The sequence below is a fragment of the Talpa europaea genome (assembly GCF_964194135.1).
Source record: "Talpa europaea genome assembly, chromosome: 9".
NCBI classification, from domain to species: Eukaryota; Metazoa; Chordata; class Mammalia; order Eulipotyphla; family Talpidae; genus Talpa; species Talpa europaea.
The window spans coordinates 13,289,316-13,313,457 of record NC_140076.1 but is presented as its reverse complement, the minus strand read 5'-3'; the positions used below and the strand labels follow the sequence as shown (position 1 = coordinate 13,313,457).

The window sequence follows — 24,142 nt, the reverse complement described above, 5'->3', positions numbered from 1 at the left end:
TCCCCACTCTATCTCTGGTAAATCTTCTCAAACACCCCCACCTCTGGCCTGCACCCCAGTTCTTGTACTCATAAATAAATCTTTTTTTTTTTTTAAGAAAACAACACTCAAGAGAAAGCTCTAGTTTGCTTTCTAATGTTTTACTATGTCCCATACAATATCTGGGTATCCTGGTATGTTTGGCTGTTTAATTTTTGATATTTAGAGCATAATTATACTTAAAAATGATTCATTATCTGACAATCAAATTTAGTTGGACTCCTACATTTTGTCCCACAATCCTACCAGTGTGAAGCCAACATCTGGTCTCCTGTCCCTAAATAGTTCAAACTTCAGCATCTTACCAAACCAAACCAAACCAAACACCAATGCAAAAAAAAAAAAAAAATTTCCACCTTATCACTCAAGGTCACTCTTTCTCGTGGTTTCGATTTCCTCTTTGTTTTAACCCTTGGAGATTTCCCTTACTTTAAAAGAGAAGTCTTAGGTTAATATTTTTTAAAACAAAAAACCAAAAAGCTTGCAAGTCACTTCTGCTTCTTGAATTCCCACATGCCTCTGCTAAAACAACCAGTTCAGATGAGGCACTCCACTAAAGTGGAGAGAGGGTAAAACATAGTGGAACAAATTATAAATTGCTATTTCAACATACGTTCCATCTGCACAGGTGAGAAGAGTGGCTAGAGTCAGTGAGTGCAGAGGTCACCATCACACTGATTAAAAAGACTTGTTTGTTCTTTCCATTTACTACAGCAAGGCTTCTTCACAGACCCAGCAACAACTGAAGGATCCCTCCCCTCCACACACACACACATGGAGAGATGCTGGGGGCTGGAGACAGCCAATGGCTCCAAGGATGGCTTGGATTTCAACCCCATGAAGGATTACATGGTCCTGAGCCATTCCCAACAGGTAGCTGTGGCGGTGCTGTGCACATCACTGGGCTTGCTAAGCACCCTGGAGAACCTGGCTGTGCTCTACCTGATCCTGTCCTCCCACCGCCTCCGCAGGAAGCCCTCCTACCTGTTCATTGGCAGTTTGGCTGGGGCTGACTTCCTGGCCAGTGTGATCTTTGTTTGCAACTTTGTGAATTTCCATGTCTTCCATGGCGTGGATTCCAAGGCTGTCTTTCTGTTGAAGATTGGGAGCGTGACCATGACCTTCACAGCCTCCGTGGGCAGCCTGTTGCTGACTGCCATCGACCGATTCCTCTGTCTGCGCTACCCGCCTACCTACAAAGCCCTGCTCACCCGAGGGAGGGCGCTGGTGACCCTGGTCATCATGTGGGTCATCTCGGCATTAGTCTCCTACCTGCCCCTCATGGGATGGACTTGCTGTCCAGGCACCTGCTCGGAGCTTTTCCCCCTCATCCCCAACAACTATCTGCTGGGCTGGCTCCTGTTCATCGCCTTCCTCTTCTCTGGCATCATCTACACCTATGCTTATGTCCTCTGGAAGGCCCACCAGCATGTAACCAGCCTGACTGTGCACCAGGACAGGCAGCTGCCAGGAATGGCCCGGATGAGACTGGACGTGAGATTGGCCAAGACCCTGGGGGTGGTGCTGGCCGTGCTCCTCCTGTGCTGGTCCCCAGCCCTGACCCTCATGGTCTACAGTCTGGCCACCACTCTAAGTGACCAGGTCAAGAAGGCCTTTGCCTTCTGCTCCTTGCTGTGCCTTGTCAACTCCATGGTCAACCCCATCATCTACGCCCTGCGGAGTGGGGAGATCCGCTCCTCTGCCCAGCACTGCCTGGCCCGCTGGAAAAAGCACCTGAGGGGCCTGGGGCTTGAAGGACAAGAGGAGATTCCCAAGTCCTCGGTCACTGAGACGGAGGCTGATGTGAAAACCACCCAGTGATCAGATTCCAGAAGTCTCTATTGCCCGGATGGCAGAGGAGGCCTCTTTCCCCATTTTAAACAAGCCAAGTCAGGAATCTTTTCACTCCCTGGAGGAGGGAGCATGGTCTTGATCCTCTCATCCTTCTGGGATGGACCTGGGGGGCCTGGACACTTCCCTTCTGGGATGGGCCTCTGGGGGCAGCATGGCCATGCTTGTCTACACACAGTGTCTTGAGTAACCAGGCCTTGTGAGGGGCAGCACGGTGGGCAGGAGGCAGAATGCCAGGAACCAGCTCGGTGCATGCCGAGTCAGGAAGCCTTAGTGCCGGTACCCTCACAGGCCACAGGATCTGGGTGAGCCTTCAGACTCAGCATTGAGGGACTTGGAGGACATTTGATGAGAAGGGTGAATGATTCTTCTGGGATCTCAGGGTACCAGATGAGATGGTCAGCCAGCCCTTGTTTCTGTTTCATTGTTGGCATCTCCTTGATTCTGAAGCTATGAGAAATCCCACCTTCAGGTTGCCCTCCCTCTAAGGACCCAAAACTGTGAAGTGATGAGAATTGAGGTACCTGACAAGCCTCTAATTCAGGGCAGTAGCCCACCCACCACCCTGATAATCCCCACTCACAGCTACTGTGACCAATGAGGTGTCCAGGGAAACCAGTCAGCTGGGATCACTTAAGACATGGAATCTTCAGAGAATGGTATTGACCTTGTGAAATCCTGTTTGTATTTATCAGGGTCCCAGTCTAAGCCAACTACAAGAAAAAGGGACATATTCACCAAGATTGTATAAATCCCCAAATTATTCCCAGTCATCCCTCAATTTGGCCCCTCATCTCCTCCACAGTCCTATAACAAATAAAAAGCAGAGCAGGGCCTCCCCTGGTGGTGCAGCGGTTGAGCGCTGGGCTGCGAGACTGCCCGCAGCCTCTGCAGCGCTGGTTCATTCCCTGGCTGCCAGTGAGGGGCCCACAAAAAAAAAAAAAAAAAAAAAAAGGCAGAGCAAGTGGGAGAATGGGGAAATTGCCTGGCTATTTGCCAGGCACAGGCACAGGGCTGACACCCCATGGTCTCTTAACTCCTGCAAGAACACAGCCCTATGCATTTGAAGATCCCAGGATTGGGAAACAGGGAGGCTGGTCCTACCAGTAAGCAAGAGAAAGTGTTGGCACCAGGGAGTATTGTGGACAAATATAAATGTAATTATTTGGGACCACAGATGTAATAAAAGGAAAGATACTAAACGTGTCTTCACTTAAGATTTTCAAGACAAGATGCCGCTGATTATTCTCTCATCCACCCATCTCACAAAGATGCCTGCCTCTGTGCCAGCAATCAGATGTTATAGAAATTTAAACTACCCTCAAGGATGCAGAATTTGACTACACCAGCTCAAGAGGTTAGCGGTTAAGCGGGCAGGCCTTGGAGCCTCTATGCCAGGTCCAGGCTCTCTATCCATAAGTCAGATACTGCTCCTGTCTAATGGAGTTTACTTTTTATATTCTGGTGGGGAAAGAGCCAATAAATACATAAATAATGACAGATGGGACACTGAAGGAAGTCATCAGGGTCCTGTGACAGGGATTCATTGAAACAACTTTAAGCAGAGTTGACCTCCTGTGTGCTCTGGGCCTAAATACTGACTGACATTTATTGAGTCTTTACTACGGACCATGCACTAGTGCTTTCAAACGTCATATTTCACTTCATCTTCATAATAACCTCTAAGAGGAAAAATGACTAGCTTGAGGTCACACTGCTAATATCTACCAAAGATTTCCGACCCAGTTCTTTTGGCTCCAAGGACAGCCCGCTTAACCAATAACCTCTTGAACTAGTATAGTCAAATTCTGCGTCCTTGAGGGTAGTTTAAATTTCTGTAACACCTGATTACTGCAATCGTTAACTCATTAATGGTTCTCAGTGTATTTCATTTTATACCTCCATATTAATTTCCTGCAATAAATTTCCAGAGTGACTTAAAACAAGAGAATTTATTCCTTCACTATTCTGGAAATAGGAAATCCAAAATCAAAGACTTTGTGGGGCCATGTTCCCTCCAAAGTTTCAAGGGGAGGATCCCTCTTCCTCTTCTAACTTCTGGTGGCTCCTGGTGATGTCCCTTACTTTGTGGCAACATAACTCCAAATTTTGTTCTTCGTGGGGACACATTTTAGATTTTCACCTGAATCTGTGTTCCCTGAATTGCAATTCTTTGATCCCCTCCCCAAAAAAGTGCTTTGCCTTTTTAAATGATCTCCAACATTTTTATGTTAACAATTCCTTGAAGAAATAATTACTGAGTATCTATTTATGCCAGGCACTTGGGCATTTTCTCTGCTAAAATGAGAAAAGACCCTACCAATGAGTAAAAAAAAAAGCATATCCCAACTTTCGGGACCAACAATATGTAACCATGCAAATTTACCTTTAAAAAAACCAAGCCATTTCTTTGCTTTACAAAAAAATAAGGTGAACCTTAAAATTGCCCTCCCCCCAATCTTCATTTCTATTTGGAACCTTTGATATGAACTTATTTGGAAATAGTCCTTGCAGATATAATTTGTTAAATTAAAATAAGTTCATATTGGATCAAAGTGTGCCTTAATCTAATGATGGGTGCCCTTAAAAGGAGATGCCAAGAGGCCAGCGGGGCCGGGAAAAGCCATGTGAAGACAGAGAAGGAGAGTTTATGAAGGGGGAGAGCGAGGAGGGAGAGGGCCTCTTGGTATCACTGAGAACTGCTGTTGTTGGTTAGCTGGGGAAATGAGCCCAGACTCACGGAGGAGACCCAACAAGGTGGTGTCAGTTCAGGAATCCCAGGTTTCTAGCTTCTGGTTTTGTCCACTTACTGCACTGCCTCCCACCTGCCCCCCACCTGCCCCTGCAGATTTACACTTTAGCTGAGGATAAGACTAGGTGATGGTCATAGTACTCTATCTTCCCCAAGTTCTGTAACATCAAAGACCACTACTCACTTGATCACTAGAATATGTGTGCAGATGAATTGCCTTTTTTTTTTAAAGGTGTTAGTACGTACTGTTTTAGACAACATTTCAATAAAATTTTGCAAGGAAAGAAACACAGAAGACAAAGAAAATGCCTGTTTATTTGGCAATCACCTTTATGGCTCCTAGAATGAGGAAGTGACGTTCAGTCAACACAGGCTCTGCTTGTCCCTCCCCAGTGCAAGAGAGATAGATTCTGCCTCTGGAAACTTGGGTTCCAAACCCACCTTTGACCCAAACCACACCTTGCCCAAACCTTGGGCAACTCCTTTACCCTCTCTGGGTCTCAGTTTCCTGCTTCATCAAAGGGGAACACCACAGAAGGAGATGGTGCTAAGGTATCCAAAGTCCCTTTCAACTCTGACATGCAGTTCTCACTGACAGGTGGGGACTGGCTATGCCTCCTGGGCTCCTCAGACTTCCCACACCTGAGGGTTTCACCTCTTGTTAGAGGATTTACTGACTTTCCTGTCAAACAAGGTTTACACAGGTGTTCCTTGAGTCTGGGGCTCTCAATTCCGGCCCTGCTGCTCTAAAATTCCTTTGTGCTGGCCTGTGTGTGGGTCTTGTTTTTCCAATCAGATTAACAATCTTGTTTTTCCAATCAGATTAAGCTCTTGGAAATGCCTCAGAATTTCCAAAGCAGGGCCTCCCTGGTGGTGCAAGGAGTTAAGACACAACCTATGAAGCTATCCCAGCAGCAGGAGCTCGATCCTGGCCTGCCTACCCACATGGGTAGCAGACCTCTCCTGTCTCCCCAGCTGCTCCCCTCAGCAGTGTATTTCGGTCAGTCTGCCTGTTCTGTTCCCAGCTCTGTCTCTGGTGAATCCTCTCACCCCCCAACCCCCACACCTCTGGCCTGTACCCCAGCTCTTGAATGCATAGATCAATAAATCTTTAATAGCAACAACAAAAATTTCCAAAGCAAGTTCAATAAATAATAGACAAAATAGTCACACCGGCTCTTCCTCTTTCAGCATCCACTCTGCTCCCTCCTCTTAATGCTGGAGAGGTGGGGAGAATGCTTCCTCCCCACCATCATTTTTCTACGCCCCCCACCCCCCTTTATTTCCACCAAGGCTGTTGCAACACCCTTTCAACTGGTGGTCTTCCTCTAGGCTTTCTCTGCTATACTATATTTCAAAGTCCCCTGTGACTCATAACGGCAAAATAAACTACTGCAAGTTCTCGCACTCAAAGGACCTTCCCCACCTTCAGGATTGAACTGGGTAAAAAAAAAGCCCTTTGTAAACGTTTCGTTCCTCCATCCACAGAGCGGGTCAACATCTCCCTGCGTCTTCCCCCTTCGAGCGCCAGAGGGCGCCGCAGGGCCGGCTGACCTGGAGGCGAGGCGACTCGGTCGCCGGAGAGGACCCACCCCCTTTTCCTTCCGAGCCAATCATTAGCCCCAGTGGGCGGGGCCTCACCCCGCCCCCGCACCTGCGCGTTAAAAGGGGGCGGCGGCCTGGGGCCGGGGTTGAGGCCTGAGGCGATGGGCGCGCCGCGGCGACGGCTGCTGCTGCTGGCGCTGGCGGCCCTGTGGGCCGCGGCGGCGCTCGCGCGGCGGCCGGGCCCTCGGCGCCGCTACACCCCGGACTGGCGGAGCCTGGACGCCCGGCCGCTGCCGGCCTGGTTCGACGAGGCCAAGTTCGGGGTGTTCGTGCACTGGGGCGTGTTCTCGGTGCCGGCCTGGGGCAGCGAGTGGTTCTGGTGGCACTGGAAGGGCGAGGCGTCGCCGCAGTACGAGCGGTTCGTGAGCGACAACTACCCGCCCGGCTTCAGCTACGCCGACTTCGGGCCGCAGTTCTCGGCGCGCTTCTTCGACGCCGACCACTGGGCCGACCTCTTCCAGGCCGCCGGCGCCCGGTGAGTGCGCGCGGGGGCCGGAGCGGGGCGGCCGCGGGGGGGGGGGGGGCCGGAATGGGGGGTGGGGGGCGGGAGCGGGGCGGCCGGGGTGGGGGGCCGGAGCGGGGCGGCCGGGAGGGGGGGGCCGGAGCGGGGCGGCGGGGGGGGTGCCGAGGGGGGCCGGAGCGGGGCGGCGGGGGGGGGGGCGGCCGCGGGGGGGAGGCCGGAGCGAGGCGGCCTCTGCCGGGGGCGAGACCGGCTGGGCATCGCGCTCCGCTGCCTGAAGAGGCGAGCAGGTGGCTCGTGGGGGCGCAGAGGGGCGCCCGCCGGGCACCGGGAGGAGGTCAGGCCTCGGGAAGTGGCGCGCGGAGGAGCCCTCAGCGTCCCCGCGCTGTGTCTGCACCTTACACGCGGCCTGGAGAGGACCGAGCTGGGGGACACCGCCCGGCCCTTCCAGGTAGGCAAGACAGGTGCCCTCCAGGTGAGCAGTCCGGGCTTTCCAGCCAGCGTTATGCTCTGGCCGTAGTTCCGTGAACTTGAGCCAGGCCCTTGGCCTCCCTGCAGCCTCCTGCCGCGGTTACAGAAAGGAATTGTTTTCTTAAGCTTTAGTATCGCTCAGAGGGAAGGGAGAGAAAGATGCCGCGTCGTGGGCCTCCGTCATCCGCCCTCCGTGCCTTGCACAAAGTGCCCAAGTGGTCAGGTGTGTTGACAGTTGGAGCCTGCCTGCGTGTGGACGGTTCAGAAAACGGAAAAGCAGGGCTGGGGGTGGCGGGGATGGAGAGAGACTGGGAGGGCCCCTGAGGCTTTTGGAGTTTGGGACCAGTCCTGAAGGAGTAATCCCCGGGAAAGGCATTTGCCAGGTGTTGAGACAGGTCTGTGGGCTGGAGGAGAGTGAGAGTGGAGGCGGGGAGATTTCCCAGCTCCCGGCTTAAAGCAGTTTTTCCACCCTTGCCTTGTCTTCTTAGTGGTCTGCTAGGTTTTAAGTTCTCTTGTGCCAAAGAGAAATACAATTGACATATAGTGTTTGCCATTAAATATATAGGAACATGAAGAGTGTAGGTGTCTCTGTCTTCTAGGAGCCTTAGAGAGCCATAATTTATAAATGAAAAAAATTAAAATCTAGGTGACATCTTTTGTTCAGCCCCCTTGTTTTGTCCTTTGTCCTGCCCCTGGTTTTATGGACAGGATGATGACTGGGAGGAATCTAATGCCCGAGGACCCAATCTCATGACTCCCATGCTGAGAGTTTGTTTCAGCACACCAGGGCCTGCAAACCATGGCCAGAGGGCCTGGTCGCCTGTCTGTTTCTTCTGTAAGCTTCATGAGATGAAAATGATTTTTACAATTTTAAAGGGTTGTTTAAAATAAAAAGAAGAAGAAGAGGAAGAATCTGCCACAAAGGGGACCGTGGCCCACAAAGCATGAAGTACTATCTGGCTCTTAGTCTCAGAGTTCCCCATACCAGCTTGACTTAAATTGTTGCATTGCCAGACAATGTCGATTTTTCTGCCCCAAAAGTAAATGAAATGTTGAGTGATTTGGTTATTTCAACACTTGCCTTTTCTCCCGCAATTCTTTGGGTCTTGTTTTACCTCTGTGAATGAGAGGCAAAGACTTGGACTTGGTAAAACAGTTTACTTTTCTATCTTCTGCTATTTCAAGCAGAGATTTCTTTCTCCTTTAGGGCAAAGGGTTAAAAAAGAAAAAACTAATTATTAATACCCAGAAGAGTTGAAAGACAGGATTCTTTTCCCTGGCCCGTTCCTTCCTTCCCTCTGGGACTCCTCCTCAGCAGGGAAATCTAGACTGTGGCTTCCTCAAGTTTGCTTTCCTGGAGCAGTACCCAAGGGGAACTGTCTGCAGCAGCTCCCTGGGTGTCACTAATACAGTCTCTTGTTTAAGAGTACCTCCTGTTGTCGAGTGCTCCCAGCCATTTAAAAAGTCTCTGGCATGCTGGGTAAAGTTATGTTCATGGCCCAAAGCCCACTTCTTTGCTTACATGGTTTTGATGTCCACAGGTATGTTGTCCTGACAACAAAGCATCACGAAGGCTTCACAAACTGGCCAAGTCCCGTGTCTTGGAACTGGAACTCTATGGACCTGGGACCCCATCGTGACTTGGTTGGTGAATTGGGAGCCGCCATCCGGAAGAGGTGCGTGTCTACTCATCCCTTCTCCACTCATGTGTCTTTTCTAAGCTTGCATTTAGTGAGTTACCCAAAGGGCTTCTGAAGCCTTTGAATTAGCAATGTTTGGTGCTTGGTAGTTTTCATGTGATGAGAGGTGACACCATCAGAGAAGTTCATGACCTTATCTCGTTCTCGTTAGGAAGGATCTCCAGGCTAGACCACAGCATCCCATTTGCATTATCAAAAGCATGGTAAACCAAATCATTGTTGGTAAACCAAATCTAAGTTTCACTTAGATATAAAATGCTACAATTGAGATTTTCTCAAAATAAATTATTTTCCTCTTGCTGTCCTATTTTTCTGTCTAAGGCACATACGCTATGGACTCTATCACTCACTCCTGGAATGGTTTCATCCACTCTACCTACTTGATAAGAAGAATAACTGCAAAACTCAGCATTTTGTCAGTGCAAAAACAATGCCAGAGCTATATGACCTTGTTAACAGGTAAAAGGTTTTGAACTTGTGATATTTACCACACAAATCAGAGCTTCCTGTGGATACTGTGAATTTGGGGGATTATGATGAAAATCTAGAAAATATTAAAATAGAGGGAAGGTTGTGTTAAGACACAATATATTTTTTTCTCTCATTTTTCAAAACTTCCATAATGTGCTCATATTGCTTTGATAAATTAAAACAATCAAACAAAACCAAGGATGAGAGTAAGTCAAAATTTCATTTCCTTTGCATGATATTTTCTTTGTCAGGACCTTGGAGAGGGGTAATGAGGCCTAAGGGACCCTGCAAAGAATTTGGCAGGGCTTCCCCGGTGGCGCAGCGGTTGAGCGCTGGGTTGCGAAGCTGCCCGCAGCCTCTGCGGCGCCGGTTCGATCCCCGGCTGCTCCCCGGCCACCGGAGGAGGATCCCACATGGCGCGCAGACCTCTCCTGCTGCCCACTGCTCCCCTCAGCAGTGTACTTCGGTCCTTCTGCCTGCTCTGCTCCCTGCTCTGGCTCTGGTGAATTCTCTCACCCTCCCGCACTTCTGACTGTACCCAGTGCATGTATAAACAAACAAACAAACAAATAAATAAAACATGCCTCTATTTAAAAAAAACAAAACAAAACAAATTGACAATTCCATTTCAAAAAAGGCTCTTTAAAAAAAAAAAAAAAGAATTTGGCATTGGCAGATCTGCCTGCATTTGAGCTCAGGCTCTTTGTTACTTGCAAGCCTTCAGCAGATCACCCTTCTGAGCCTCAGATTCTCTCTTTGTGAAGCAGGAATAACAGTGGCTTATATACCACACTCAGAATAATGTGTGAAAAATATCACAATACCTGGTACAAAATAAGTTATCACTGTCATGCTTAAAATGATTGCTTTCATTTTGGATTTGTCACCATATTTTATATTTTATTCCTAGTTCGCCCGTCTTTCTGCAGGCTCATAGAAAATGATGGACCTTTAAAGCTTAAGAGGCTTTACCTGGACTCTCAGTTTAGATTTTATTTTTTTTTTTAATTTTTTTAATTTTAATTTTTTATATTCCCCATACAATTGCAGCCCCCCCATTCTGACCCCAATCCCTCCCCTCCCGCCCCCCTAAAAGTGTCTCTGGTTCATAGTTTTTTGTTGATTTTGATTTTCACTTTCTTATAGTTATTCATTTTCCTGGTCCCTTATTTAAGTTTTCTAGATTCCTGCTATGAGTGAGACCATCCGGTATTTTTCTTTTTCTTTTTGGCTTATTTCGCTGAGCATGATCCCTTCCAGCGCCATCCATGTTGCTGCAAATTGCATGTGTTTATCTTTTTTGAATGCTGAGTAATATTCCATGGTATATATGTACCACATCTTCTTGATCCAGTCATCTATTTTTGGGCATTTGGGTTGTTTCCAAAGCTTAGCTATTGTAAACAGTGCTGCTATAAACATAGGGGTGCAGGTGTTCTTTGGAATTGATGTTTCTGTGTCCTTTGGGTAAACACCTAGGAGTGGAATTGCTGGATCATATGGAAGCTCTGTGTTTAGTAGGTCCAGAAATCTCCACACAGCTCTCCACAGTGGTTGGACCAGTTTGCACTCCCACCAGCAGTGCAGAAGAGTTCCTTTTTCTCCACACCCTCGCCAACATTTGTTGTTGCTAGTTTTTTTAATATGTGCCATTCTCACTGGTGTAAGATGGTATCTCATGGTAGTTTTGATTTGCATTTCCCTGATGACAAGTGATGTTGAACATTTTTTCATATGCCTGTTGGCCATTTGCATTTCCTCTTCAGAGAAGTTTCTTTTTAGCTCTTCTGCCCATTTTTTGACTGGATTATTTTCTTTGTTGTTGTTGAGTCTCATCAGCTCTTTGCAGATTTTTGTGATCAGTCCTTTATCATTAGTGTTGGGTGCAAAAATGTTCTCCCAGTTGGTGGGGTTTCTCTTTCTTTTTGTTATTGTCTCTTTTGCTGTGCAGAAGCTCTTTAATTTGATGTAGTCCCAGCTGTTTATCTTTGCCTTCACTATCACTGCTTTGGGTGATGTGTCTGTAAAGATGTCTTTGATGTGCAAATCACGTAGTGTTTTGCCTATATTTCCTTCTATATATTTTATGGTTTCAGGTCTTATGTCTAGTTCTTTAATCCATTTTGAGTTGATTTTTGTGTATGGTGTGAGGTAGTGGTCAAGCTTCATTCTTTTGCATGTAGCGACCCAGTTTTCCCAGCACCATTTATTGAACAAACTTTCTTTGCTCCAATGCATAGTCTTTGCTCCTTTGTCAAAGATTAGTTGACCATAAATCTGTGGGTTTATTTCTGGATTTTCTATTCGATTCCATTGGTCTGTATGTCTGTTCTTGTTCCAATACCATGCAGTTTTGATGATTATGGCTTTGTAGTATAGTTTGAAGTCTGGGAGTGTGATGCCTCCATTCCCTTCTTTTTTTTTTCAGGAGAGCTTTGGCTATTCAGGGTTTTTTGTGATTCCATATGAATTTCATCAATAATTGTTCTATTTCTTTGAAGAATGACATTGAAATTTTGATTGGAATAGCATTGAATCTGTATATTGCTTTTGGAAGGATGGCCATTTTAATAATGTTTATTCTTCCAATCCATGAGCAGGGGATGTCTCTCCATTTCTTTGTGTCTTCCTCTATTTCTTTTAACAGTGTTTTATAGTTTTCTTTGTATAGGTCCTTTACCTCTTTTGTTAGATTTATTCCCAAATATTTGATTTTTTTTGTTTCAATAACAAAAGGGATGGTTTTTTTGATTTCTTCTTCTTCAGATTTATTGTTTGTGTATAGGAAGGCTACTGACTTTTGCGTGTTGATTTTGTATCCTGCCACTTTACTGAACTGATTGATGAGTTGAATTAGCTTTTCTGTGGAGTTTTTGGGGTTCTCTATGTATAATATATCGTCTGCAAATAGTGATAGTTTGACTTCTTCTTTTCCTATTTGGATTCCTTGGATGTCTTTCTCTTGTCTTATTGCCCTGGCTAGGACTTCCAGTATTATATTGAAAAGCAGTGGTGAGAGTGGACATCCTTGTCTTGTTCCAGATCTTAATGGAATTGCTTTCAGCTTTTCACCATTGAGAATGATACTGGCTGTTGGCTTGTCATAGATGGCCTTTATGATGTTGAGGTATGTTCCTTGTATCCCAAGAATTTCAAGGGCTTTTATCATGAATGGGTGTTGCACTTTGTCGAAAGCTTTCTCAGCATCTATTGATATTATCATATGGTTTTTATATTTCTTTTTGTTGATGTGTTGGATAACGTTGATTGATTTTCGGATGTTAAACCATCCTTGTGCCCCTAGAATGAATCCTACTTGGTCGTGGTGAATTATCTTATGGATACATTGTTGGATTCTGATGGCTAAAATTTTATTGAGGATTTTTGCATCAGTGTTCATTAGGGAGATTGGCCTGTAGTTTTCCTTTTTTGTGTTGTCCTTGTTCGGTTTTGGTATTAGTGTAATGTTGGCTTCATAGAACGTGTTTGGTATTGTCCCTTCCTTCTCAATTTTTTGGAAGAGTTTGTGAAGGATAGGCACTAATTTGTCTCTGAATGTTTGGTAGAATTAATTTGTAAATCCATCAGGTCCTGGGCTTTTGTTTTTGGGGAGGTTTTTGATTACCATTTCAATTTCGCTAATTGTAATTGGTCTGTTTAGGTGTTCTATTTCTTCTTTATCTAGCTTTGGGTGATTGTAGAGTTGTAGGAATTTGTCCATCTCCTCTAGATTGTTAAACTTGTTTCCATATAACTGTTCATAGTAGTTACTGATTATTCTTTTGATTTCTGCTGTGTCCGTTGTGATTTCTCCTCTTTCATTGATGATCCTGTTTATTTGTGCTTTCTCCCTTTTTTCCTTTGTGAGCCTGGCTAGGGGTTTGTCTATTTTATTGATTTTTTCAAAGAACCAGCTCTTGGTTTCATTGATCTTTTGGATTATTTTTTTAGTTTCAATTTCATTTATTTCTGCTTTGGTTTTTATTATTTCTTTTCTTCTACTGGTTTTGGGGTTTTTTTGTTGTTCTTTTTCTAGATCTTTGAGCTTCGAGATTAGGTTGTTTCTTTGAGTTCTTTCTTGTTTCTTGATGTGAGCTTCTATTGCTATATATTTTCCTCTTATTACTGCTTTTGCTGCATCCCATACATTTAGGATATTGGTGTCCTCCTTGTCGTTCAATTCAAAAAATTTTTTAATTTCTTCTTTGATCTCCTCATTAGTCCAGTGGTCTTCCAGTAGTGTGGTTTTTAATCTCCATGAGGTAGGAAAGTTCCTTGCCTTCTTTTTATGGTTTATTTCTAGTTTGATGCCTTCATGGTCAGAAAAGATGGTTGATATGATTTCAATCTTGGTGTATCTGTTGATGTTTGTCTTGTGCCCCAGTATGTGATCGATCCTGGAGAATGATCCGTGTGCGCTTGAGAAAAATGTGTACTCCATTTTTTTGGGGTTTAGTGTTCTATAGATGTCTGTTAAGCCCAATTGCTCTAGGTCCTTATTTAGAGCTTTGGTTTCTTTACTTATTTTTTGTCTTGTTGATCTATCCATTGTTGATAGTGGTGTGTTGAAGTCTCCCACTACGTATGTGTTTTCTCTGATGTCTGTTTTCAGAGAGGACAACAGTTGTCTCTCAGTTTAGATTTAAAAAAAAAAAAAATTGTATCCAGATGACCTTTGTAAGGAAATAATGCAGTTGTAAGAAACCAGCAGAGCTCAGAGTCAGACAGAACTGGATCTAAAATCCAGTGTTGTTTTGTTTTCTTACTTTGTGGCCCTCAACAAACCATATAATCTTTCTAGATCGCAATGTCTTTTTCTGCAATATGGGTATAATATACGTTATAGGGTCATTGTAAGAAATAATGAGATAGTGAGTGTGAAGTGCCTGGTGTGATTTAGGCCCACCCAAAACAGACTCTGCTCTCTGTCATGTAGATGGGCAGTGTTTTCCCTGGACGCAGTGCAGGATTTGGCGTCAGGAGTATCTGCACTTGAGTTCTACCTCCTCTTACCAGCTTTGTTACCTGACACAGTTACCCTGCTGAGCCTTCCAAAATGGGGGTGATACTGATTACCCTATAGATATATACATGCACACTCTCACCTTATAGGGCTCAGACTAACAAGATGTAAATGGTGCAGCTGTGGCTCAAGTGGACTCAATAGATACTTTACAGTTAAAGCTTTGGGTAGTCATCCCCCAAAGTGCATTTGGTAGAATAGTTCAAGTGCTCAGTACATCCTCAACTTGGAAACCTTAATCCTATAGGGCACCACTTTTTTCATGTAATTAGTTGCTGGAAGGAAACTAATTTGTGTATGTGTGTACGTATGTGTGTGTGTATATATGCACACACACTAATATATACACATACACATATATATGCAATTTGTGTATATATACACAAACAGATTGGTTTCCTTCCAGCAACTAACTACATGAAAAAAAATATATATATATATTACAGCTCTACTTTTTTATAAGACATAAGTAAAGGGTTAGGAGCAAATATACCAAAATACTGCATATAGAACAGTGGTTATGTTAGCAAAGGGTTGTATTTTTTGGGGTTTTTTGGGGGTTTTTATTTGGTTTTTTGGGACCCTCACTGGCGGCCAGGGATCGAACTGGCACTGCAGAAGCTGCGGGCAGCCTCGCAACCCAGCACTCAACCGCTGCGCCACCAGGGGAGGCCCACAAAGAGTTGTTTTTTGACAGGGAGGGAGGAGGCGTTATTTTTGCCTTTTTAGTTTTCCACATTCTTTGCTCTGTGATAATGTTATGGTGCTCTCAAAATGGGAGAAAACTAATTTTTAAATATTTCTTGCAAAAATATATCTGTAAGACTTGACTTTGCGTGAACTCCGAGGCGCTCACTGCTGATGGTGTGCCTTTCAGGTACAAACCTGACTTGATTTGGTCTGATGGAGAGTGGGAGTGTCCAGATTCTTATTGGAACTCTACTGAGTTTCTTTCTTGGCTCTACAATGATAGTCCAGTAAAGGTATGTAACCCTGTGACTTATCTCTTATTTATGTTATGACAAATGAAAGCCAAGATCTTGAGTAATGGCAATAACAGCAGCAGTTGTTAATAGTAATATCAGCATGGGGTTAGTAGGAACCAGGGGTGTCACGGATGTAAATGTTGCTCCTATAATTCTTTTCTCTCATTTCTTTGAATGTATGCTTGCTTTTTCTTCAATTCCTGATTTTGTCAAATAGGCTTAAACTGAAGCAGTAGAATAGAAATAGTATGTTGATGACCCAGACTGCCATAGAGAAAATAAACTAGTAAGCAGACAAGCATTATGCATGAGAAAACCATCCCAAAAATTAATACATAAAACATATACAATTAAATGGTAGGAATAAAAGACAGATAACTATGACCTCACCTATGTTGATTGTGTACTCTATGTTGATTGTGTAATTTAACACTCAATGGGAAATTTTAATTCCCTTACAGCCAAATTCTTGGCCTTGTTCCTTCTCCCCAGAATCCACACCATTACACTTCAGGTGGCTGCCCATTTACAGTTTGTATTTGATACACTCACGTATGAGCCTCATAGTAATATTAAACATTTATTTTAACATGTTCCATGTAATGATTTCTCATAGGTTCGCCAAATGTTGGAGGGAGGAAAAGAATATCTGATTGTTGACTTTTCTTTACCTAGACAAAGAAAGTCAGAATTGTGTTGTAGAAGGTTTTGGACTGGTTCAAATACCTGATTCATATTTCCAGCTTTCCAAACTCTGTAACCTCAAAAAAGTCTTCTCTACATTTCTCCTCTAACAGAAGAAATTATTTACTAAAGGGTCTTTCAGATAGGGTCCCCCAGCACTGATTCCACCCAAATCTCCACTAGACCAGGGTTTTTCAGCCTGGGCCCTAGTGACTCTGCTGTGGGGGGGGCTGTCCTGTCTATTCTAAGATATTTAACTGCGTCATCTATCCACTAGATGGCACTAGCACCACCCCAGTTGTGAAAACTGAAACTGTCTTCAGCCTTGATCAAATCCTCCTCCAGTGCAAAAGGGCCCCTAGAACTCCCGCTCTAGGTTAAACCTACTCCTTGCTTCCAGGGAGACTCAGATTGATCATCGGGCACTAGGTAAGGAAGCTGAGTGGATTGACACCTGACGACCCTGTGCTCTTGGCATCTTTAGGACGAGGTAGTAGTGAATGACCGATGGGGCCAGAACTGTTCCTGCCACCACGGAGGATACTACAACTGTCAAGACAAATTCAAGCCGCAGACCTTGCCGGATCACAAGTGGGAGATGTGCACCAGCATAGACAAGCTGTCCTGGGGCTACCGTCGCAACATGGTGATATCCAACATTGCCAGTGACGTGGAGATCATTTCAGTAAGATGCCTGGGAGTTGGTTATTTGTAGCTACTTTCTGAAGCTAGCCTTGTCACAGAAAGTGGTAGCAGCACCCTAGATGTGAGTGCAGGTCAGAGCCATTAAGGCTCTTGCCCATTCTCATGGAAACCCGTCCTGAGGAAATAATTATAATTAGAGAAGAAAGCTCTGTGGACAGAGGTGTTCTTCTCAGGCCCGTTTTCAGTTGGACATAGAGGTGGTTTCAATTTTTTTTTTACCACCATAAAGGGATAAGTAAGTAGATTGAGGAATTTTCCTTAGCTATTAAAATATTCATGAATATACTATAGGTTAATGCTTAGAGAGCTAAGTTAAAAAAAATAATCTACATATTCTGGCAACTATATAAAATTAACAGTAGAGGAGCAAGACTGAGAGGAAACATCAAAAGTTAGCTTGGGGTGGCTTTAGGTGACTATAGGAAACAAAGGAATTCTCCTTTTTAAAATGTTCTGTGTGACCTTAATTTTTCTGGACTGCCTTGCCATGCACCGGCATGAGGCACAGTAAGCACACCTCCTGCTCCAAAGCCTTGGAGGACACATCTATTTGCAGGATGCTTTCCATTTCTGGCATATGTGTTTATATAATCCATCACGTACTGAGTATTATCCAAGACCCTTCAGCTCTCTTCTATCTCCCCAAGTCTCCACAGCAGATCCACACCTCCCCTCTATGACCCCAGTGTTCACTGTGATGCCGAATAGCCCTGTGCCTTGTGCTCAGCTTCCTGCCCATACCTGGTACCTCTGGCATGTGACCCAGCCCACTACCGCGGACTCCATGGAGACCCAGCTTCACAGGGAAGTGCCCTGGTGGCTCCCTGGAATACACATTAACTGATTTCTCCATCTTATAGCAGATTTCTCAGTTTTCTCATGTAAGCCTGTCCTGCTTTTATAATGGCAAAAGTATGTAATATTTCTAAAAGGATAGAGGCTATTCACAAAGCAGGGAGAGGATGTACCCTAGATTTTTCTCCTTAATATCTATTCATACCTGATACTCATAGCAGGATTTCATGATTCTGTCCCCTCCAGGAACTGGTCCAGACAGTCAGTTTGGGAGGCAACTATCTTCTCAACATTGGACCAACTAAAGATGGACTGATTGTTCCTATCTTCCAAGAAAGGCTTCTTGCCGTCGGGAAGTGGTTGAACATCAATGGGGAGGCCATCTATGCCTCTAAACCGTGGCGGGTGCAGTTAGAGAAGAACACGACAACTGTCTGGTGAGTCTGTAGGGTGGGGCTGGGGCCCTTCTGAACTGGTGTCTCCTTGGAGCCCCGGTGTTATCAGCCAAGCTGCAAGTCACCTCAAGGTAATCCTAACGCTATTCTTTTGCCATTACATTTGTATTCCAGTTTATATCTGAGGCCAACAGGACATCTTTGACTAGAAAGACTGGTAGTAGGCTTGGTGAAAAAAGCTACAAAGCATCAGTCAGTGACATTGTTACCCTGCTCCTAAAATCAGTAATAGTTCATACTTGAATGGCACCCACAGTATGTCAAGCTCCACTCTAAATCCTGGCCACTCACTGAATCCCTCAACAATCAAAGTAAATCGCCATGTTACAAGTGAGAAAGGGGCCCAGGGCAGCGATCTAACTTGCCTAGGATGACTAATCTAGTAAGTGAAGAAGTTGTGATTCTTTCTTGGAATTTTGGATCTAGTTATTTGATCTGGGACTTCGTTTTTTCAACTGCAAACTAGGGTGATGATTCTGAGCTTATTAGAGTTGTTGTGAGGGTTAAATGAGACAACATCAAGCACCGTGCAGAGTGCCAGGGTCACACTAAGTGTTCAGAAAAGGCATCTGCCAGCATTACACCACAGGTCAAGGGAAACAGGCCATCCACTATTCTGGGTGAGTTTCTGCTTAGTGCTTTTTATCCTCTACATGCGGTGAACTCTCACAAACAAATACGCCTTCATGGCATCTTACCCCTGTACCCTCAGCTGTTACCACATGGATTTGTAGTTGAAAAAAGATTTGAATAAGGCAAATGGCTTCAGTGTGAAAATAACTAGTGTAAGAGTTAAATTTTTTTTAAACTTGCAACCCAATAGAGAGGGAAAGTGAAGATACCACCAGAAAGAACCTCAAAGGACGACTTTCATCCAGCAAACATTAGTTAGTTTGACTTGGCAGTGCTCCCAAGTAGCATCCAGACTCCAGGTCTCAGAATTGGCCACTGAAAGGGACATGCATAAGGTTATGTGTCAGGGAATCTTTGAAAGGTGTTCTTTTTCCAGGTATACCTCAAAAGAATCTGTTGTTTATGCCATTTTCCTCCACTGGCCAGAAAATGGAATCTTAAGACTTGAGACCCCCAAAACTACCTCAACTACGCAGGTAAGGAGCTTCCATCTGTCCTTTCTGAAATGCGCCTTTTCCTAAGGAAATTGGCAGGTGTTCTCTATTTCCCTTACTTCCCCGGTTTCCCTTTTTTTTTTAATATATATAAGATTTATTTATTTATGCATACAAGAGCTGGGGTTCAGGCCAGAGGTGTGGGGGCTGAGAGGATTCACCAGAGACAGAGTGGGGAGCAGAACAGGCAGACTGACTGAAAAACACTGCTGAGGGGAGCAGCAGGCAAGACAGGAGAGGTCGGCTGTGCCATATAGGTTGCTCTCTGGCCGGCTGGGGATTGAACTCGTGCTGCAGAGGCTTCAGATAGCTTCAGTGCTGTGCTTAACCCCTTGTGCCACCAGGGAGGCCCTCTCTCCCACCTTTATTCCCCTTTCTGACTGTCTTCCCCACCCTGGCCCACCATGTAGTTTCCCACTGTGTTCAGGCCATATTCTATATGCATCAGTGCATTGATGTTCTTTCAATTCCCTTTTGCTTTCTGCAGATAACAATGCTGGGAATCCAGAAAGATCTGAAGTGGTCCACAGATCCCACTGAAGGGCTCCTCATTAATCTGCCCCAGGTGCCACCCTATGCTCTCCCAGTTGCATTTGCTTGGACTATAAAGCTGGCAGATGTGATGTGATCATTGGAGTTCAAGAGGAGAGGACACCACCTGCTGTTGGCTGCTTTATTTTCCTCTTATAGCACCATCATTGTAATAAACCACTCTTCTCTACCCAGCGATGGCTTTCCTGGCACGTTTTAATCAAGGAACTGAGTATACTATACTGAGGTCTCAGTGGATCTCAGATCTGAGGTCCATTGCTAGCATCTCTCTCTCTCTCTGATCATCAGAAGGAATTAAACAGTTAAAAGCTCTGAGTTAGTCCATTCCTAACTTTGGAAATTATCGACAGTGGAAACCTCCTTTCATTCTCTGATAACCCGCCTGCAGATGCAATGACTTCAGATAAAGAATAAGCCGGTTCACCCTGTTGCCTATGGGAGAGTTGAAAAGGGTTTAGCAAGCTCAGCCACATGATATTTGTTCAGGATCAGTTGTCACCAACATTCCCCAAATCTCCCAAGGAGCAGGAGAGTCTGGAGGGGAGGAAAGCCTTCCCAGGCTACCAATGATCAACTTTTCTAAAGTTTTCACAGCAAACGAAAACCTCTGAAATCTAGTCTGTTTACAGTGATACTACTAAGAAAATGAGTGTGATTCTGACCTCTTTAAAATATAATCAAATAAATTTTGTATGTCAAATCATTTCTACCAGAAAGCATGTTGTTTTCTTCTCTTGGTTTCTATATGGACTGCTTATAGCTTTAATGTGTCTTTCTTTTTGTAAGGCCTACCACGTCTCCTTCTATAGAACAAAGAACGTAATTCCTTTAGTTTTTCTGCTCCTCACTTCCAGTACCATTCTATTGAATTGTCTATCAGTTCAGCCTCTTTAACTGTTATAGATTTAATCAAGTTTTTGTTTCTTTTCATTGAATAGATATCTTTAGAAATCTTTACCTAACAATTAGGAGTATGTTTTTCTCAAGCATATTTGGAACATTTACAAATGTAAATACCAAAGAAACAGTATCATAGGCTATATGTATGTCTGCAACATAATTAAAGGATCATAGTCTTTATTTTTTTTTTTTTTTTTGTATAGAGGCATGCTTTATTTATTTGTTTGCTGGTCTGTTTGTTTGTTTTGTTTATACATGCACTGGGTACAGTCAGAAGCGCGGGAGGGTGAGAGAATTCACCAGAGCCAGAGCGGGGAGCAGAGCAGGCAGAAGGACCGAAGTACACTGCTGAGGGGAGCAGCGGGCGGCAGGAGAGGTCTGCGCACCATGTGGGACCCTCCTCCGGTGGCCGGGGAGCAGCCGGGGATCGAACCGGCGCCGCAGAGGCCGCGGGCAGCTTCGCAACCCAGCGCTCAACCGCTGCGCCACCGGGGAGGCCCAAAGGATCATAGTCTTTAGAGAGTACCCTGGGAAGATAGTGGCAAGGAAGCCAGGAATCTCTCTCAAAACTAAACAATTATATGGGCCTCCCCTGGTGGCGCAGTCGGTTGAGCACCGCGCTGTGAAGCTGTCCGCAGCCTCTGCAGCGCTGGTTCGATCCCTGCTGGCTAGCAAGGGTCCCACATGGCGCAGCAGACCTCTCCTATCTCGCCCGCTGCTCCCCTCAGCAGTGTATTTCATCAGTCTGCCTGTTCTGTTCCCCGCTCTGTCTCTGGTGAATCCTCTCACCCTCCCACACATCTGGCCTGTACCCTGGTTCTTGTATGAATAAATCTTAAAAAAAAAAAAAACTGAACAATTATATTGGCAAAATCTGTCTGATGTGACTATTTTAGAACTCTGGGTACTACCCAAGGCTTTCATCTTCCAGAGGAAGCCTCAAATGGTAAAATGTGGTCAACTTTGCTCCGTTTCAGCTACCTGTTCCCATCATGTAGCAGGTAGTTGTGCACCTGGCCTTTGAGCAAAATGCACACAGCTTGTGGGAACCAAGGGCAAAAAAGAATAAATATTGGCAATATATGTACATTTTTAAAAATTTTTTTGACGGTTTTATGCAAACAAGAGCTGGGGTGTAGGGCAGAGGTATGGGAATGTGTGAGAGGATTCAGAAACAAATGGGGAGCAGAACAGGTGGATTGTCTGAAATACACTGCTGAGGGGCGCAGTGGGCGAGTCAGGAGAGGTCTGCTACGCCATGTGAGTTAGCTCCATGGCCAGGGATCAAACTTATGCTGCAGTGGCTATGGACAGCTTCATAGTACTGAGGCTTAACCCCTAGCGCCATCAGGGAGGATCCTAATATTTGTACTATAATATCTCTAGTATTTGCATTCTGATCATTGATTGTTGTAGACAAAGTTATAGACAAAGAGGTGGGCAGCCATTGTTACACCTCCCTGCATTGTTGCAAGCTGGCTAAGTGGCCTTCCAGAGAATTTAAAGGGCTATCACCCTTTCCCCCTTCTTTCATTTTTACCCTTTTGGTAGCCAGACATCAAAGATGGATATTTAAAACAACAACTTGTGTGGGAGAAACTAGAAAGTAACGAGGTATCCCCAGTGAGAGATTCAGAAAAGGAAACTTAAATTTACACCTCTGACATCCTCAGCACAGAGACAGCCTACAACAATCAAAAAGGCAAAAACAAAAATAGTCACAAAACCCAGCAAAGTCTAGGGGAGAGGGAAGATCTGATTTCCAGAGTTCCACATTAGATTCAAATGTCCAGTTTTTTTATATCTTTTCTTACATCGTTGTTCATTTTTGTACAATATTTTATTTCTCCCCTCATGTAGTCCCCATAATTCTCCCCCTACTGCAGCACCTGTCACCATCACCATAGTCCCTTCTGCTCTCCCCTGTTTTGATACCTCTCCCACTCCCTCCCCTACTGCATGCCTTAGATCTGTGGTTTGCCTGAAAGTTTTTGCCTTTTTCCTCATCTTCTGTTCTGTTTCCCTGTGTTACTCCTATAAGTGAGACCATCTGATATTTTAAATGTCCAGTTTTAAACAACAAACTTCCCCCCCAAAAAAAAAAATCACAAAATATTCAAAGAAACAGGAAAGGGGCCTCCCTGGTGGTGCAGCAGGTTGAGCACGGTGCTGTGAAGCTGTCCGCAGCTTCTGTAGGGCGGGTTGGATTCCTGGCTGGCCAGGGAGCAACCCGCATGGGGAGGCAGACTGCTCCTGTTGTGCCCGCTGCTCCCCTCAGCAGTGTACTTACGTCCTTCTGCCTGTTCTGCTCCCTGCTCTGTCTCTGGTGAATTCTCTCACCCTCCCATGCCTCTGGCCTATACCCCAGTGCTTGTATAGATAAATAAATAAAAAAAAAAAAAGCCAGGAAGGAAGGAAGGAAGGAAGGAAGGAAGGAAGGGAGGGAGGGAGGGAGGGAGGGAGGGAGGGAGGAAGGAAGGAAGGAAGGAAGGAAGGAAGGAAGGAAGGAAGGAAGGAAGGAAGGAAGGAAGGAAGGAAGGAAGGAAGGAAGGAAGGAAAAGAAGGACCATTCCAAAGAAAAAGCTAAATAATCTGAAACTGTCCCTGAAGAAGACCTGGTGGCAGATATACTAGACAAAGACTTGAAAATAATCACCTTAAAGATGCTCAAAACACTCAAGATGTGGAGAAAGTCAAGAAATGACAAATGAATGAAATGCATATATCAATAAAGAGTTAGAAAAACCTAAAAAGAAGCCATAAATTCTGGATCTGAAAAGTACAATAACTGAAGAGAAAAATTCACCTAAGGGATTCAAAGAGACTTTAGCTGGCAGAAGAAAACAGTAACCTAAAGATAGGACATGGAAATAACTGAATCTGCAGAACAAAAAGAAAAAAGGATTGAAGAAAATACCGTATTTTAGGCCAACAATTAAGTCTCACTAGATTTAAAGATACATAGTTTGACCACACTGAAAAAGTTACAATAACAGACGGAAAACTGAGAAATTCACAAATTTATGTAAATTAAACTGCATTCACACTACCAAAGCAGCAAAGAAATAATCCCAAGGAAAATTTACAAATATATAGAGATCAATGAAAATTAAAAATCAGCACACCAAAACTCATGGAATGCAGTGACAACAATGTTAAGGTGGAAATTTGTAGGAATAAGCACATTAGAAAGCAGTAAGATCTCAGGGCCTCCCTGGTGGCACAAGGGGTTAAGCACCACACTATGAAGCAATCCACAGCCTCTGCAGCCTGAGATCGATCCCCTGCTGGCCAGAGAGAAACCCACATGGTGCAGCAGACCTCTCCTGTCTCGCCCTCGCCCGCTGCTCCCCTCAGCAGTGTATTTCAGCCAGTCTGCCTGTTCTGTTTCCCACTCTGTCTCTGGTGAATCCTCTCACCACCCCCCCCCCCCACATATCTGGACTGCACCCCAGCTCTTATATGCGTAAATAAATAAATCTTTAAAAAAAAAAAAAAGAAAGCAGTAAGATCTCAAATGAGCAACCTGTCTTTGCGTGGGAAATAGTAGTGCTTCATCTTACTGT

General features: G+C 44.8%; 2 protein-coding genes across 2 annotated transcripts; both read left to right on the top strand.

Moving 5' to 3' along the window:
• Positions 1-813: 813 nt before the first annotated feature.
• CNR2 (cannabinoid receptor 2) lies at positions 814-1,860 on the top strand (the record flags this gene model as incomplete). The annotated part of the gene is made up of 1 exon (XM_084243716.1): positions 814-1,860. One exon carries the CDS (start codon positions 814-816, stop codon positions 1,858-1,860), a length of 1,047 nt encoding a protein of 348 aa, XP_084099842.1.
• A 4,488-nt stretch (positions 1,861-6,348) lies between these two features.
• Positions 6,349-19,752, top strand: FUCA1 (alpha-L-fucosidase 1; the record flags this gene model as incomplete). The annotated part of the gene is made up of 8 exons (XM_084244103.1): positions 6,349-6,722; positions 8,720-8,854; positions 9,200-9,337; positions 15,250-15,355; positions 16,527-16,727; positions 17,789-17,979; positions 19,007-19,106; positions 19,612-19,752. The coding sequence occupies 8 exons, from the start codon at positions 6,349-6,351 to the stop codon at positions 19,750-19,752; spliced, it is 1,386 nt and encodes a 461-aa protein (XP_084100229.1).
• Between the last annotated feature and the right edge of the window lie 4,390 nt (positions 19,753-24,142).